The sequence below is a fragment of the Palaemon carinicauda genome, chromosome 14 (assembly GCF_036898095.1).
Source record: "Palaemon carinicauda isolate YSFRI2023 chromosome 14, ASM3689809v2, whole genome shotgun sequence".
Taxonomy (NCBI): Eukaryota; Metazoa; Arthropoda; class Malacostraca; order Decapoda; family Palaemonidae; genus Palaemon; species Palaemon carinicauda.
The window spans coordinates 52,439,128-52,456,451 of record NC_090738.1 but is presented as its reverse complement, the minus strand read 5'-3'; the positions used below and the strand labels follow the sequence as shown (position 1 = coordinate 52,456,451).

General features: G+C 35.5%; 1 protein-coding gene across 1 annotated transcript in view; it reads left to right on the top strand.

Annotated features, from left to right (window-relative positions):
- Positions 1-17,324, top strand: part of LOC137653192 (solute carrier organic anion transporter family member 74D-like) — a 167,141-nt gene that overhangs the window by 55,026 nt on the left and 94,791 nt on the right. The window contains exons 4-7 of the mRNA XM_068386574.1: positions 4,333-4,569; positions 4,958-5,164; positions 13,919-14,059; positions 14,758-14,964. Coding sequence (XP_068242675.1) covers positions 4,333-4,569; positions 4,958-5,164; positions 13,919-14,059; positions 14,758-14,964 — 792 coding nt within the window. The remainder of the gene's footprint in view (positions 1-4,332; positions 4,570-4,957; positions 5,165-13,918; positions 14,060-14,757; positions 14,965-17,324) is intronic.

The following is a 17,324-nucleotide window of genomic DNA, read 5'->3' as shown; positions in this document are numbered from 1 at the left end:
ATAACATTCTGGATTCCACCTTACGGAGATATCTAAGCCAAAAAGATCATGCCAGAAAAGGCAAATGATGAGTCTCATGTTTCTCAGATAACTCTACAACCAATTAACGCAGCAATAATTTATCTGGCATGTAATAAGAAATCTGCCGAATAATGCAGTTATCATAAAACTGCTGAGGATAGACAGACTTCATTTTTTTGCCATAGACAAATAAGGTTACAGTGAATTTCTAATCTCCCCAGCTCAATTTATCTTTTCACACAAGTGTCACATTTCGGGGAGCACCTTGTTTACCTGCTTAGTATTTAAAACCATGGTCTTATTTCACCAGGTCTCACGTGTGTGGAGAAGATTTTGGCCACTGATCACAGGCGTGTGTAATGGGCCTCTAGGGTGTCGTAAGCAAATGCAGTGACTTGCCTCAAGACCCCTCGTCTCTTCTGCTCATTAATTACTGATAAAGCTTTAAACATTAAGTGTGCAAGTGAATTACCATGAATGATAAATTAAATAGCTTTGTAATATTAGAATCCATTTCATGGAAGATACCATCTTCTATGCATGAAGGAATTGAATATATGCTGACTGTCTATACACAGTAAACTTGTAATTCAGCATCATTATTGAACATTCCTAAATTACAGAAACGTTTAGATTTAGTGCCGTATTTAAATATCATACGACAATGAGTATGTGAATGGTCACTTATTATTATTATTATTATTATTATTATTATCATTATTATTATTATTATTATTATTATTATTATTATTATTATTATTATTATTATTATTATGTTAGGCTACAATCCAAGTTGGAAATGTAGGATGCTACAAGCCATAGGGATCCAATGTGGGTAATCTCCCAGTCAAAAAAGTAAATAAGGAAATACGTAACCTATGTATGAGACGTAATGAATAAAGAATATAAGATATTTTAAGATAAGTAACAAGGTTGAAATATATCTGTTATAAATGAATTGGGAAAAGAGTCTTATGTGAACCTGTTCAGCATAAAATCATTAGCTGAAAATTTGAACTTCTGAAGTTCCACTGATAGATTATGAAGAAAACTTTTAGAACACTATATGGTGTTGAGCCTTATGATAGAGAGGGAAACGCTGTTATAATTAATTGCTTACAAAGTACTATCCAAAATACAATCTGAGAAGATCCAAATACAAAGGACGGTCAGAATTACGAAAAATATACGGCAACATGCATAAAGAACTAAATGAAAGACGATGCCAGAGAATAATATCAAGATCAGGAATAAGAAATTTAATAGACAGCAAGTGTTTGTACAACAAATTAAGATTAAAGTCAGCAGCTGAAGACCAGACAAAAAGCAATATTGTACGAATTGTAGGAATTAAAACATTTTTTTTCAGGATAGTTTGGTCATCGAAAATCTTTAAACACTTTCTCAGAAAGCCAATTTTGTGTAAGTTGAAGAAGAAACAGGCCTAATGCATTTCTCAAAAGTAGATTTGCAATTAAGAATCACATTTAAAATTCTAAAGAAGTTGTATATTGTTAAAGAAACATTATAAATGCAATAATCTGCATATTGAGGGTCCACTGTCCTTGGCCTACTTACATTTATACTTTGAGTTTTGTTAGGGTTCATCTTCGTTCCCCAAAATTTGCTTCATGCACTAATTTTAGCTAGATTTCTATTGATGGATTCAGCAACCCCAGATCTACATTTAAGAGATGGAATTGAAGTAAAGAGAGTAGCATTATTTGCTAGCTGGTTTTCTGAGCCAAACCACATCTCATGTGTATAGAGTAAGAAAATTAATGGTCTTTACAAAAACAATACAACTCCTGTACACTCTACACTTTCCTTCAACTATTCTTTTTATAATCACTATGGTGGCGATCAACAACTACTCTTTGCAATCTATTACTTAAATATTCAATATTAGTGCTAAGAAAAGACCCGCCTACTCCCAACTGATTTAATTTAGATGGGGGACTAATAACTATCAATGTCAAAGGCAACACCAAAATTAAGGCCAACCATATAAACATTTTGCCCACAATCAGGGTTTTTTTTTACATTAGAAATTGTAAAATGGGTATAAAATGTTCTAAGGTCCTTGCAAAAGCCAAACTGCAAACTAGCAAACAGATTATTACCTTCACAATACCTATTAAGACGTTTTACCAAAAGTCGCTCAAATAATTTAGATATTATCAGAGATGGAATTTGGTCAGTAATGAGCATAGTTAGAGCTACGACAAAGATTCTTCATAAAATGGAGTGTCATTACCAATTCTCCAAAAAAGTACAAAAAGAGTCTCTTCTTGCTAACTTGCAAGAAATAAGAGACCACTTATGAGCTAAGAAATCATTGGTCTTTATAAAAAGGCAAAGAAAAAAGGCCATTTGAGTCTATAACTCCGTAAGAATACTTTAATTTCATTCGGACTAAAAAGTTGACATATTTACTTCAGCCTCAGGAAAATCAGTTACAAGAATGAGGAAGTTACATTTTCTCAATATCTTGCTTACTGGCAAACCCATCAGCTAAAAAGGATGCCTTCTCCTTTCGACAGTGAGTGACAGAGCCGTCTAGTTAAAGTAAAGGAGGGACTGTTAAGTATATACCAAAGTTTGCAGATTTATGGGTAGTCCACCATTTATGTTTCTGGATTGTACAAAAAAAGGGGTTCTTTTATGATCAAATTGTATTAATTTTCACTTGAAGCATAAACTCTCTGTGCAACAGATCTTAGCTGAGTAATGTTATTCCAAGTCAAATCTGATCTGCTAACCTTCGAAAGATGACAAGCCTCCTGTTTCTCCAATTAAGTGAGTCAACAATCATCATTGAACAAGGTTTATCCTTACAATCCATATTTCAACATGCGAGAAGGGACACGCTTTCCTATTTTGTTAACTAGATTCTCATTCAAGAGAACAACAGGCTCAAAAAATGTCATACAAATGTGACCAATTCAAATTTAAAAGCGTATAGTAGGTCCAAGCAGTTACCAGACCTGTGAGTAGCTTCATTTATGATTTTTTCATAGCCTTATTCAGAGGAGAGGTCTAAAGCTTTGGCGATCAGGAGGAGAAACAGAATTTAATCATTCTCTATGTTGAGCATTTAAATCACCAAGTACAAAAGAGGCCTTTCGATCATTTTGTATCTTGGCCATAAAGGTAAGAAGACAATGGAATATAGAAGCATCGAAATCTGTATTCGGATCGAATGAAGACAAATATAAGTTTTTATTCCTGCTGCAAACTTTTATGACCTGAATCTCGAGGCATCACCTCCATATCCAGAATTATGAGAAGCAGGGCACTCAGTCCTAATATACTGTACACCACCACTCCCTTTGCCTTAGGAATGGCCTCTTGTTTTAGAATGATTGATTTCTTAAAACCTGGAATAATTAGCTCAGATGAATGCCTCAATTGAGGAACTAAGGTTTCTGAGCATAAGAGAGTATTGTATTGTCTGCAGGCAACTATAAGGTCTCTACTATTGCAATATAGTCTACGAATATTTCTATTTATTTGACGAAACTGGCGAAGTCCAGGACACACTGATCCAAGATTTTGCTCCATGTCTCCAGACAAAATTAGTATTCCTGTCTTACTTGCAAATAAACTTGACAATAATGATAACAAAAGCAATATATACACGATTATATGTAAAGTAACTCCTGCAACTCATAGACAAAAGACAAAATGTCAGATAATATTGGTCAAAATGGCAAAGCTGGCACACCATGCAAAGCTTAATACCCTCCAAGGTAGATTTTTCCACGGAAGGGAGGCCAGTAACACTGTTTTGAGAAAGAATATCAGAGAGGAAGATAAAATAATAGATATGGTAAAGGTAACATCTTGATAAACTACCAGGCATCTATTGCCCTTCTATTAAGCTTTTCCAACACTGTTTTATAAAAAAAGCTGAAGATAAAACAGATAACGTAACGTGCCTGAGTGTAACCTCCAGCAAGAAAACTTTAACGAAGACAGTGGAAGACCTTGGGGATAGCAGCTAAGGCACTACCCAAGACTAGAGAACAATGGTTGGATTTTGAAGTGTCTTTCTCCTAGAAGAGCTGCTTACCATAGCTAAAATACCTCTTCAACCTATACCAAATTGAAAGTAGCCAATGAATAATTACAATGCTATAGTTAACCACATGAGTGAAGAAAAATTATTTCGATTGCTTAGGCATATGAAGAAAGGGGCAAATGTGTAAAGAATAGGCCAGGCTATTCGATGTAAGTCTAGCTAAGGGGAAAAAGGAGACATAACCCTATTATGAATGCTATTTTATTATTTTCTTGGATTTTTTTCAGGCATAGTCCTCGCTGGAAATGACATATCGGCTGTATTGTTCGCTCCGTTCCTCGGTTACTATCTAAATTCCCGGCACAGGCCCCGATGGCTAGGATTGGGAATCCTAATGACATCTGTTTCCTGTTTCATGACAGCATTTCCTCACTTCATCTATGGCCCGGGCGAGGGATTAAATGAAGAGTTCTTTGACAGTGAAGGAGTCCACAAGAACATTAGTGAATCACATCCTGTCACAGGTAAGAAGGGTGTTTTGGAGGAGATTTTTTATATTAACATTCATGCCTGCATTCCTCTTCTTAATTGTCTTTGAGTTGTAGACTTTGGTGTCTGCTTTAGTCCTTCATCTGAATCATCTGATACAGAAAGGAAAATTATTTACGTGAAGCATTTGATTAAATACAAAAAAGTTGTTACACCTTAAATAAATACGTAAATTCAAAAGATTAATACTGAAAAATGAAGAATGCATGATTCTGAGCTATGAAAACCCTTTTATTCTGATTTTTTATTTTTTACTTAGATTTGTGATTACATTTCAGCTTCCACTATTTAATAGTAATGTATAAAAAAGAGCTAAATTACAGATAATGAGCTAATCGAGGTTCCTTCAATATCATCTTTCAGAGAATGATGATCTATGTGAGTTGAAGAGTAAAGACCCATGTTCCCAGCCAGATGATGACGAGAAAGTGACAGGACCTGCATTAGGAGCGTTGATCTTTATCTTCATATCGCAATTCAATACTGGGATATCTATGAGCATCTTCTTCAGTATTGGGATTAGCTACTTGGATGATAACGTTAGCAAAAAGACTACTTCGGTTTATTACAGTACGTACTGCTGCTACTAATTTTAAATCATTGTATTTTCAGTAGAAGTGAAAAATTTTCTTGGGATAAAAGTAACGAAATCTATGGTTTTTAAGCTCAAGTTCGTCAAAATTCTCAGTTGTGACGAAAGCTCGCAAGTTGATAGGTTGTAAACTTTTTAGGACACGTCCACTCAGTGAAATGAAATATTTCATCAGATTTTTGGTTTTCAAAAGACACTTTGAAGGCATTTTTTATTACCTCGTGTGTCTCCTTTCATCTCCTCTGCCCTTCTGTTACCAATAAAAAAAAAAGAATATTGAATGATGTCCTCTGAACCAGACAATTCAGTTCAAAATTAATTAGCATAACCTTAGATTACATGTCCTGGTTGCATATTTTATTGAACACAATTTTCTTGACGGATTCCCTACCTTTTGTTAGTTTAATAGATTTCACTTCAATCAGTCATTTGTTTCCACAAACGTAAGTTTCCTTCACAAATAAAGAGGAATGCAAATCATGGAGTTGATACTTACAATTTATTCTATATAGCAATGTAACTTTACAAAGGGGTTAATGAGAAAGTAAAGGCGTTGTCTCTCTCTCTCTCTCTCTGGCATTGTTTATGAATATAGATTAATTAATGTATCAATATAAAAACATAGATGATAATTCTGGAATAAACATGATTCATGATTGCTGGCCAAAATACTTAGACAGAAATGGAATAAATCATACGCAAAAAGAAGCCTGTCAGTCCAGATACCACAAAAATGGTAGGTACACATCTTGAAAGGGAAAAATAGTTTAATCAATTTGGAAGAGACTAGTGATGAATGCTGTTAGCTGTTCAAACGGAAGGGTTATGAAAGGTGGCAACTTCTCTCTTGACTTTTCTTCTAAAGTTAGAATAGATAGTGTGATTCGATAAAATTTTTCAAGCGAGAGAAACTCAAGACTTGCCTCCATCAGTAACAGCAACAAGCTGTGACCCCATGCTGCCATGAGGAATCAGAATTATGAATATTTCTCCGTGCTAGAAATGCAGTACAGTAATAAGAGGTAGCAAGTCCACCTTCATGAAAGCTAATGACTCTATCATAGTCATCATAGAAGTGGTTGTAAGCTAAGTGTAATGCAATGACTTTAGTAGCAAGGTCTTAAAAAGATTTGGGCTGCTTTTGGCTAAGGAGCTTGCCATTAATGGATACCAGTTTATGATTTGTGTCTGCAATATGAACTAAAAAAGGTAATGGGGTCATATACAATACTTTTATTCTTTCACTGGGTTTGACAGTATACCTAACATGCAGATGGAACCAGTTTACTATCCCCTTCCTAACATCTCCAACATCACCACCTACTGTTTATTCTTGATCTTCGACCTCCTGAATGAGTATTATCAGGTGCCCATTACCTCTGAAGGTATTCCTAAAACTGTTACCCCCCCTATTTTGGCACATATACTTTGAACTACTCCTGCTTTGGCTTTTCTAATGCGAGGACCACATTTCACCGACTCATGGATGGTATCTTTAGGGACCATCCTTCGGTGTATGTTATGTATATGACATACTAATATTCTCCCTCTCCAAAGAGAACCCCTTACATCACCGACACATCATCTCCAACTACCTGCACCTGAACAGCCTTGTAATCAGATGCTGCAAGTGTACCTTTGGTGTCAAAAAAGTCGTATTCTTGGGTCATCGCATCACTCTTAAGGGTGTTTACCCCCTCCCTAAGAAGATATCAGCAGCACAGAAATTTGCCAAGACCTTGACTGTCAAAGCACTCCAGGAGTTTTTGGATATAGTGAACTACTAACACCACTTCTTTCCATTCATTGCCACCATTTATTGGCCACCTCCACAACTCACTCAAGGACAAAGAAATACATTTTAATTGCTATTACTATCACCTTTCTATACCAACTGGCTCCCTCCTACTCTCCACCGATACCAGTAGCATTGCTGTAGGGACAGTACTTGAACAAACAATTAAACAGATTACCTGCCTAGTGACCTTCTTCAGTAGTAAACTTTCCAAGGCAGATTCCAGGTATTCCACCCTTAATTGCAAACTACTGGTGGTGAATTGGCTATCCAGTACCTGTGCCATTTCTTAGAGGGCACATCTTTCACCGTTCATACAGACCACATGCTTCTTGTACACGCTTTCATTTGGCTGTCTGATGTCTGGTCCACCCATCAATGCTGTAATCTCTCTGCCATTCCTGAATACAACTGAACCATTCAACACGCCACTATTAAATTTAATCCTGTTGCTGATACCTTTTCTGGAAATACGCTGGCTGCCGTCCACCTGGAAATGAATTACAAGGCTTTAGCAGAAGCCCAACGAAAGGACCTTGAGTACCAAACCTGTAGGACATCCTCCATGTCTCTCTCATGGGAAGACATCGCTCTCAAGGACTACAACCTATCTCTATGTGCGAACTGGTTTCAATAAATCCATAGCCTCTTACACCATTTAAGCAAATCTACTGCAAAGTTACTAAAGCTGAAGTTTATAGGGCATGGTATTGCTAAAGATGCCAATGACTGGGCCCTTGCCTGTATTTCATATCAAACTTCAAAAGTGCATCGGCACACGGATTTTGGTGTGGGTACTTTTAATTAACCTCAGCATCATTTTACTCAAATTCATGTTGATGTAGTTGGCACTACCCATGTTACATGGATATGGTTACTTTGCTGGCCTGTAGCCATCCTTCTGCAAGATGCAATATCCACCTAATGTACTCCTCCCTTATATTCCAGATGGATAGCAAGATTCACATCTGACCATATTACTTCTTAAAGGGGTGTTACTTTCCTCTTTCTATTGTGAAAATCATTAGGGTGTCTTCTCGGCTTCACCCTACTTCAGACTACTGCTTACTACCTCTCACCCAATGGAATGGTGGAACGCTTCCATCGTACCCAAAAAGTAGTTATGATATCCATCTGCAACGACTCCAGTTGGGTTCTCCAACTTCTTTGGGCTTTCTTCGACTGAGGACCACCCTCAAGGACACCAAGAATGCCTAAGCAGCTTAAATGTTATACGGTGACACGTTGGTCGTCCCTACGGAATTTTTTCCGACCCCACCTCCTTCAATGATCTCTAGCACTTATGTCGCATTGAGGGTAATAGGTTGACCAGAGCACCAGCCATCAGTTGAGATACTACCGCTAGAGAGTTATTGGGTCCTTTGACTGGCCAGACAGTAATACGATGGATCCTTCTCTCTGGTTACGGCTAATTTTCCCTCTGCCTACACATACACTGAATAGTCTGGCATATTCTTTACATACTCTTCTCTATCCTCATACACTTGACAACACTGAGATTACCAAACAATTCTTCTACGCTCAAAGGGTTGACTACTGCACTGTAAGTGTTCAGTGACTACTTTACTTTTGATGTAGGTAGAAGAGACTCTTTAGCTATGGTAAGCAGCTCTTCTAGGAGGATACTCCAAAATCAAACCATTGTTCTTTAGTCATGACTAGTGCCATAGCCTCTGTACCATGGTCTTCTACTGCATTGTGGTTTTGTTTGAGGGTACACTCGGGCACACTATTCTATCTTATTTCCCCTTTTGTTTTGGTAAAATCTTTATAGTTTATATATGAAAGATTTACTCTAATGTTGTTACTATTCTTAAAAATTTTTATTTGAGTTTTAATTACTTCTCTTGTACTTTATTTATTTCCATATATCCTTTCCTCACTGGGCTATTTTCCCTGTTGGCACCATTGGGCTTATAGCATCTTGCTTTTCCAACTAGGGTTGTAGCTTAGCAAGTAATAATAATAATAATAATGATAATAATAATAATAATAATAATAATAATAATAATAATAATAATAATAATAATAATAAAGGGGAAATTTAACAGATTCTGTTTTTGATGGGTAGGCTATATGCTTCTTCTTCTTTGCCCCAGTCGAGAATTCATTGATAATTCTATGAACGATTCTTACACCATAGCCACTCCCTGAATTCTTAGCTTTGTCAGCCTCTTCTGCTTTACTGTCTAAATATTCTCTCCAGTCATTCCTGGGTTTTCTTTTGACCTCACTATCAATACTGCAATACTTAGCATGCTATACCTTGTAATTTTCATTACTTCCTCTAAAACTTTCAACAATTAATTTCTGTCTTTGTGTCCTTTTTATAGTATCCCCAGTATCATTTGATATCTATAGCTTTCTCTTTGTAACAGCGTGTCCCAAGATTTCACTACCAAATGATAAAAATATATTTTTAATATCACACTATTCTTCATTAATTATCTGCTCTTCGTCTCTTAAAGTCTCTAAGACTGCAAACCGATTCCTACATTCAATTACAAATGTTTCTCTGTACTTTTCGTCTAAAATCTTAGTTGTATCAAACCTGGGTATTCTATCTACCTTTCCATTGGGTGCTTTCAGTTTTAATTTCAGTGTGGCAAGGAGGAGCTGGTGATCACTATCAATCTCTGCACCTCTATAGCTTCTTACATTTTTCAGAGTCCTCCTTCTCTCTTTATTAATGATAACGTGATCTATTTAAATTTTGTAATTGCCACATGGGGAAGTCCATGTTTATTTGCGGATGGCCTTGTGCTAAATAAAGAGTACCTCCCATTACAATATTGCTTGCTGAACAGAAACTTATGAAATGTGCTCCATTTTCATTTGCAACTTCACCAAGATCCTCGACACCCATTACATTATCATCTCATGATTATTACTTCCAACTTTAGCATTGAAATAGCCAATCACAATTTTCATATCTCCCTCCAGGATCTCATCTATTACACTCTGCACTTCTTCATAGTACTCATCTTTCATTTCTTAGGGGAATCATTTGTTGGTGCATAACCAACTATAACAATCATATCTACTATTTACAGCTCTCCACTCGGTTAATACTTTTTCTGCTCTTGGTCTCATCCTCATTCCTACCCCTTCTCTTCCAACTCCATCTGTTCTTCCTGAATATATACACACACACACACACACACACATATATATATATATATATATATATATATATATATATATATATATATATATATATATATATATATATATATATACATATATATATATATATACTGTATATATGTATATATATGTATATACACACATATCACATCATCATATATATATATATATATATATATATATATATATATATATATATATATATATATATATATATATATATATATATATATATATATATATATATATATATATATATATATATATATATATGCCTTGGCCTAAATTTTCCTTACCAATCCCCTTACATGTATCACTTAGGGCCAAGATATCCAAACTATATTTCTTAAATTTGCTTTCCACTTGCTGTAACTTCCTAATCTGATTCATAGTTCTAACATTCCATTTACCAATTTTCCATTTTTCTTTAGTATTTATAAACCAGGAGATTCTTAGCACTACGCTACGCCTGGGACTAGGGGCCCTTTTGTCATCTTCTCTTTCCATTGACTGACTAAATCCATAGAGAACACATTGGTTGGATACATCAGAGGATAGCCAGTTCCTTGTAATGCGCAGTGCCTATCTAACTAAGGCAAGTGACCTCTGACGGTCAATATTAATTCTGGTAAGATCATCCGCCAGGCATCATGAGTAAATATTAAAGGGATAGTTTGTCTATTGCCTTAAACCTAATACGTCACCCTGCTGCCATTGACTTCATCAAGATTTAGGGGACATTTCCTCCATACCCAAAGCTCTCATTACTCCACCAGGTTGCTCATTCGCGTTGGCCGTGAATTCAGGGAGTGGCTATGGTGTAAGAATTACTCATAGAATTGTTAATGAAATCTCGACTGGGGTAAAGCAGAAGAAGCATATACCCATCAAAAAGAGAGATGGATCTGTTATAAAAACAGAAAATGAAGAAAGGCAACGTTGGATGGAACACTTTAGTGAGGTTATGAATAGGAGATACAAAGGGAATAAATTGATTGATATACCTGAAGCTGGTGAAGTCCTTGATGTTTCCATGAATGAATTCACTGTGTTCGAAATCGTAGTTATCATAAAAAAACTCAAAAGATGGAAAGCCCCTGGATACGATGGAATAACTGCTGAGATGATAATGGACGAAAATCAAGTGACTCCCAGAATACTTACGAAATTATTTTGTAGAATGCGGCATGAAGAGGCAAAACCTGATGAATGGGAGTTAGGAGTGTTGGTGAAAATGGCAAAAAAAAGAGACTTGAATGATTACAATAATTACAGAGGCATAACAATTACGTCAGTTGTTATGAAAATATATAGTATGCTTATTCTTAAGAGACTGGAGAGAAAGATTGATGAGAAGCAGGATTTCGAAAAGGTAGAAGTTACACTGATCAAATTTTCATTTTGAGACATGTTGTACAGCAATGTGTAGAATATAGAAATCTCCCTTTTGATGGCATTTGTGGACTATGAAAAAGCCTTTGATAGTGTGCACCGACCAGTTTTATGGAGAGTCCTGTGTTATTATTAAATTTCTCTTAAATATGTGAATTTGATTAGTCTGTTAATGAGCAAAACAAGTGCAAAGTTAATGGTAATGGAGTTTCATCAAATGAATTTCCAGTGGGCAGCAGAGTACTCCAAAGGAATGTGTTGTCACCTATGTTGTTCATAATAATCGTGGATTTTGTAATGCATAGAACAGTTGGAGATGGTGGAGAAGAATTGGACTGGAATGGTGATAGGGAATTAGCAGACTGATGATGATGATGCTGTCCTTGTTAGCAGAACACCACAGGATTTCCAATGCTTGATTACCAGAATGCATGAAATATCTCACGAAGTTGGACTGAACATAATTAGAAGAAAGACAGAAATGATGGAAGATGAAATATCATTGGAAGGAGACAGGATTAATGATGTAGAATCGTTTAAGTATCTAGGAACTATGATCTCCAGTACAGGGTCTCTAAAATTAGAGTTTAATGAAAGATTGAAAAAAAGCAAATAAAATAATGGCTAGTTTAAGTAAAATTTGGAAATCAAAGTGCCTGAAATTACATATAAAAATTAGTTTAGTGAGATCGGTGTTACTATATGGACATGAGTCATGGCATGACAATGAAACAATTTCCAATAAATTTAGTAGATCTGAGAACAAAGCCCTCAGAAGGATATTGGGAGTTAAATGGCAGGACAGGATTAGAAATGAAACTATAGGAGAGATTACTTAAGTGCCATATTTGGATGAGATCATGATGATGGGTAGATGAAGATGGTTTGGGTATAATCTTCGCACTCTCCAAGAGAGATTAGTTCACCAAACGTTCATCTGGGCTCCACAAGGCACTAGAAGATTTGGAAGACCCAGGCTTACATGGCTGAGAACTATGAAGCGCGAAGTAGGAGATGATGAATGGAGAAGTATTGAATTAAAAGCTCAAGATAGAGACGACTGGCGAAATCTAACCGAGGCCCTTCGTATCAATAGGCTTAGGAGGAGATGATGATGATGATGATGCTTGCGTACCATCACTTATGCCGCCATATACAGGCCCATCCTGTCCTTGTCATTAGTTGTACTCCGAAAGCTTTCCTCCTCAACGTTCGTGGTAAAAAGAATTATATCACCATTGACCGCATAAAACCTGCTTATCTGTATGGCAAGTCACCCTCTTTCGCATATATATCTGCTTTGGGGGGAAACTATATGATACACGTGCAGCAAGCAACGAATACAAATAATGAAGAATGCGTCGACTGTTTTCTCTACACTGCAACTGCCATCGGAATCCACGTTAAAAAGTTGGTTGAATGTAACAAGCTAATTTGAACTCTATAATCTTCTATTATTATATTGTCTATTTTCATTACAATGTCGTCTTTACCGTTGAATGTCATTCTTGCCATCGAATATTGCATGCAATTGTCACCCTTGAGTGACTCCTTGGGTGTCTATAAATATCTGTGGTGTCATGAATAAAGTTAGTTATTCGGGAGCTGTCTTCGTAATAATTACTCCTCCACTCCCGTCAAAATGATTTTCTGATTTTTTTTTTTAGATTTTAACCATGCAACATTCAAATGTATAAAAAGTATCTATTGACGAGTGAATGTTTTATGAAAAATATTTATTCAAAATTTTTCCCATTTAGCAAAGTTTACTTTTTTCTCATGTTGATGACTGAAGTCGACGTTGCAATGCATATTGAACTATTCAATCGATTAATCAGAACAATGTATAAGTTGCGAGTTTCTCATAACTCGAAGAAGGAAGTTTGTCAACTTGATTCCGTTTCTCTGATCGTGATATGCCTTTTCTGTCCTGAAAAGTGGGTGGCCCTGATAATCGTCATTGTATGGGTCTCAACAAGTCTTTGAAGATAAAGTTGTTAGCCCTATGACCATTTCATACACTATTTATGACACGCCTTAATCCTCTAACTACCAGAGACATAATTCATTGCTAATATCAACAAGAGCACAATTTGTTTTATCAGTAAACAGACCTAAAATCAAGTGTTCATCCTCCCCTTTGGAATGAACTATTGCCACTCTCTTGTTAGGTGTAAGGGTATTAACCAATGAACATCTGTTTACTTTAGTGTGTGTGTGTGTGTATGTGTGTGTGTGTGTGTAGGCTATGTATGTGTGTGTGTGTGTGTAAAAAGCACAAAAATCTTTTCTATAATCGTTAGTATCTTGGTACTATCCGCTTGAAATGATTTAACAACTGACATGTAACGTAGCTAATTTCCATTTCACTTTCCAGGTGCCTTTCTACTGTTAAAGACACTTGGACCTGTCTTGGGATTTCTCTTGGGAGGAAAGTGTTTGGAATACTGGATTGTCCCACACAAGACTCCCAGCATTTCGAATGAGGATCCGAGATGGCTCGGTGCTTGGTGGGTGGGTAGGTAACAAAGCTGTTTAGGCATATTTTCCTTGTAAATATATCATGATTAATCATCATTATAAACTTGCATTTGTGTTTATAGATATATATGTGATCTACCTGTCACTTTTTTACCAATTGTATAAGCATTTGTAAAAACCATAGTGACCATCTTTACCGCTTCTTTCACTCAGCTTTGAATAAATTATCATCTATGAAGCATTGAATCTCAGCAGAGAAATAGATGAAGAAATATCACTTCCTATAGCAGTATCAGAACTAACACACAGGCACAATAAGTTAGGATGTGATCAACCTTTGCTACTCATTCACATGTCATTCACAATCATATAGACCTACTGTATATTTTTCCAGAGCAATGATTAAATCCTGACTCACTATCAGAGCTTAACAGTCATACATAAGTAGTTAAACATTAATTTGAACTTTATCAAGTGATTTTTTTATGTATATTTTTACACTTGAATTCAATACTCCGAATACGTTTCAAAAAGTGCGAAATTTATTTTAACATGTGTGTTTAGAGAAACCCGATTTTTATCATTCTACGATGAAAGAAAATAGTCCATACTATACCTCAAAGTCAATACGTCAAAGGTCAACTTTTTATAGTTTCTTGAGATATTTTCCTTCTTTATAAAAGATTAATCTTGGTAACAGGGAAACTCAGACACCTTTCTCCTGTTGGTTTCCAGGATTTGTGATTATTGGCAGCCTTTTAGTAGTGATTGGCATTGGCTTCGCCCTCCTTCCTTTCCAGCTCCCTGCCACGCTCATGAGAGAGAAAAAGAAATTAAGAGATTTTATCACAAAGGAGAAGTTAAATAAGACACATGACGTCCAGTATCTTGATAATCTATTAGAAGAAAGTCAAATGCAACCTACCAAGCCAACACTGAAAAGCAAGTATTATTATTATTATTATTATTATTATTATTATTATTATTATTATTATTATTATTATTATTATGGAACAGTAGTAGTATCTACAATGTTTGCAAATATCAAGACATGAGGTGTAATAAAAGAAAAAGAAAGGAAAGAACTGGAGAGGACACAGTGCAAGATTTTGAGGGGAATGTTTGAACAGGTTGCAACCACTCCTTATTTTGAGTTAATAGAAGAAACAGTAACATTTCCAGTTGAAAATAGAATAGAGTATAAAAAGGTGATGGTGTTTCATAACATCATAACATGAGATGATAAACGATTAGTTAATGAGATAGTGGAAGACCAAATAAGGGATCCATACGGGGAATGCTGAGGAAAAATCCTTATAGAAATATGCCAAAAGGTATGATATTAAGATTGAAGAGGTAAGAAAGTATAAAACGCAAGAAGTCAAGAAAGTATTTAAAAGTAAAATGGCAAAGGAAATTAAAAGAAAAGTAAAAGAAAAGAAAGCAGAAATTACCAATCAGAAGTTTGTAAATAATAATGATAGAAGAGATTACATAGGAGAACTTAACACTAAGGAAGCAGTAATAGATATGAAAACAAGGTTGAATTTGATAGATTAAAATGAAAATTATAGAAACAGGAATAAAAAGGATAGACTTTGTGTGTTGTGTGGTGAGGCAGATGATACAACTAAGCATATGTTTAGCTGTAATGAATTAATAAAATTTAGAAGCAATGGCATATAATTAGAGAAGTTAGAAACAGCAACTAAAGAAGTTGCCAGATATATAAGTCAGGCTCTGGAAGTAGAAGTAAAAGTATAAAAGCTGTAATGTTTGTGTAGGAGATGACAGATGACAATTAACTTTCTGCAGATTGCTGCGCTTTGCACCTTCTACTTTACCCACAATCATGTTGTTGTGGAGAGAGCAACGAGGAACCTGGAACATATTATTATTATTATTATTATTATTATTATTATTATTATTATTATCATTATCATTATTATTCCAAGTTCCTCGTTGCTCACTCTACAACTCTAAGGTTGCAGGCACACTACAAAAAATTCATAGTTATTAGTTACCTCCTATACAGACAGCACAACTTGCATACTTTTGTTTGTAACTTACATAACCTGTCTAATATATCCGGCAACTTCTTTGATAGGTGATTTTAGCTTCCTTAAATCAATGCCACGGTTTCTGAATTTTCCTTATTCTTTACAGCTAAACAAATGCTTTTTTGTATTATCTGCCTCAATGTACAACCCACAAGGCCTATCCTTTTTATTCCTATTTCTTTAAGTTTTCTTTTAAGTCTGTTATATTCAACCTTGTCTTCATTTCTGTTACTGCTTCCTTTGTGTAAATTTTGCCTATGTAATCTCTTCTATCATTACCAAAGAGAGTAATATTTTATTTACACTATCTTTTATTGTGTATATACTTACACCATCTTGTCTACAGAAGAACTGAGTTAGAGACACTGTTGGGGAGGTTGACCACGCAATATTCCTGCCAATATCTTGGCGCTAGTTATAAAGAACTTAGCTAATACATTAATATTGTGGAGTATATTTTGGATCAATGATGAGCAGGAACTTGTTCTGGGAAAGTTTCCCTACAACATGCAACAAAGAATTATCAAGGAAGGATAAGAGCACTAACACTCAAGGCACAGCACCCTGGCAATACCTTTGGTGATGTAGCTCATTTATTGGCAGATCAATAACTGAACACTAGTTAGAACAAAATGAGAACTTATCCAAAGGGGGAATGCCCATTGATTAAGCAACTCACAGTTATTTAGTTCCTTGGTGCCTGTGTCTAGAGCAGTGGTTCCCAACCTTTTAAACATGGCGACCCATTTTAGATCAAGCAGTCTGGAAGCGACCCCAATCCTTAAAATATCTTATATACACCTTCATTTTTTTATAATAAACTGCCTTATATTGCGATTATTGAATCTATTCGTGAAGTAACCATACATTCCGTAATTTCATGATTAGTTTCAAATTTATTCATAAAAAATTCTAAAGCTGCTACAAAAATTGATTAATTGTAAATCAATTCAAAATTATTAACACAAATTTCCAACGTTATGCAAAGCGTGTTTATGAACTGACCTTAATGAGAAGGCTGGTATTGCAGTTTTTTAGCTAGCAATTCTATCCTGGGCTCCGTTGTCATCTTCCACATTTAATTGATTTCGGCATTTGTTTTTAAGGATGAGAAGTTGGGAGGCTGCTTCACATAAGTAAGTTGTTGGGAACGGCAATAAATTCTTTATTGCGATTTCTGATATTACTGGGAATTTTTGGAAATTTTTGCCCAAAATTCTTGCAGTTGCAGTTCACCAAACC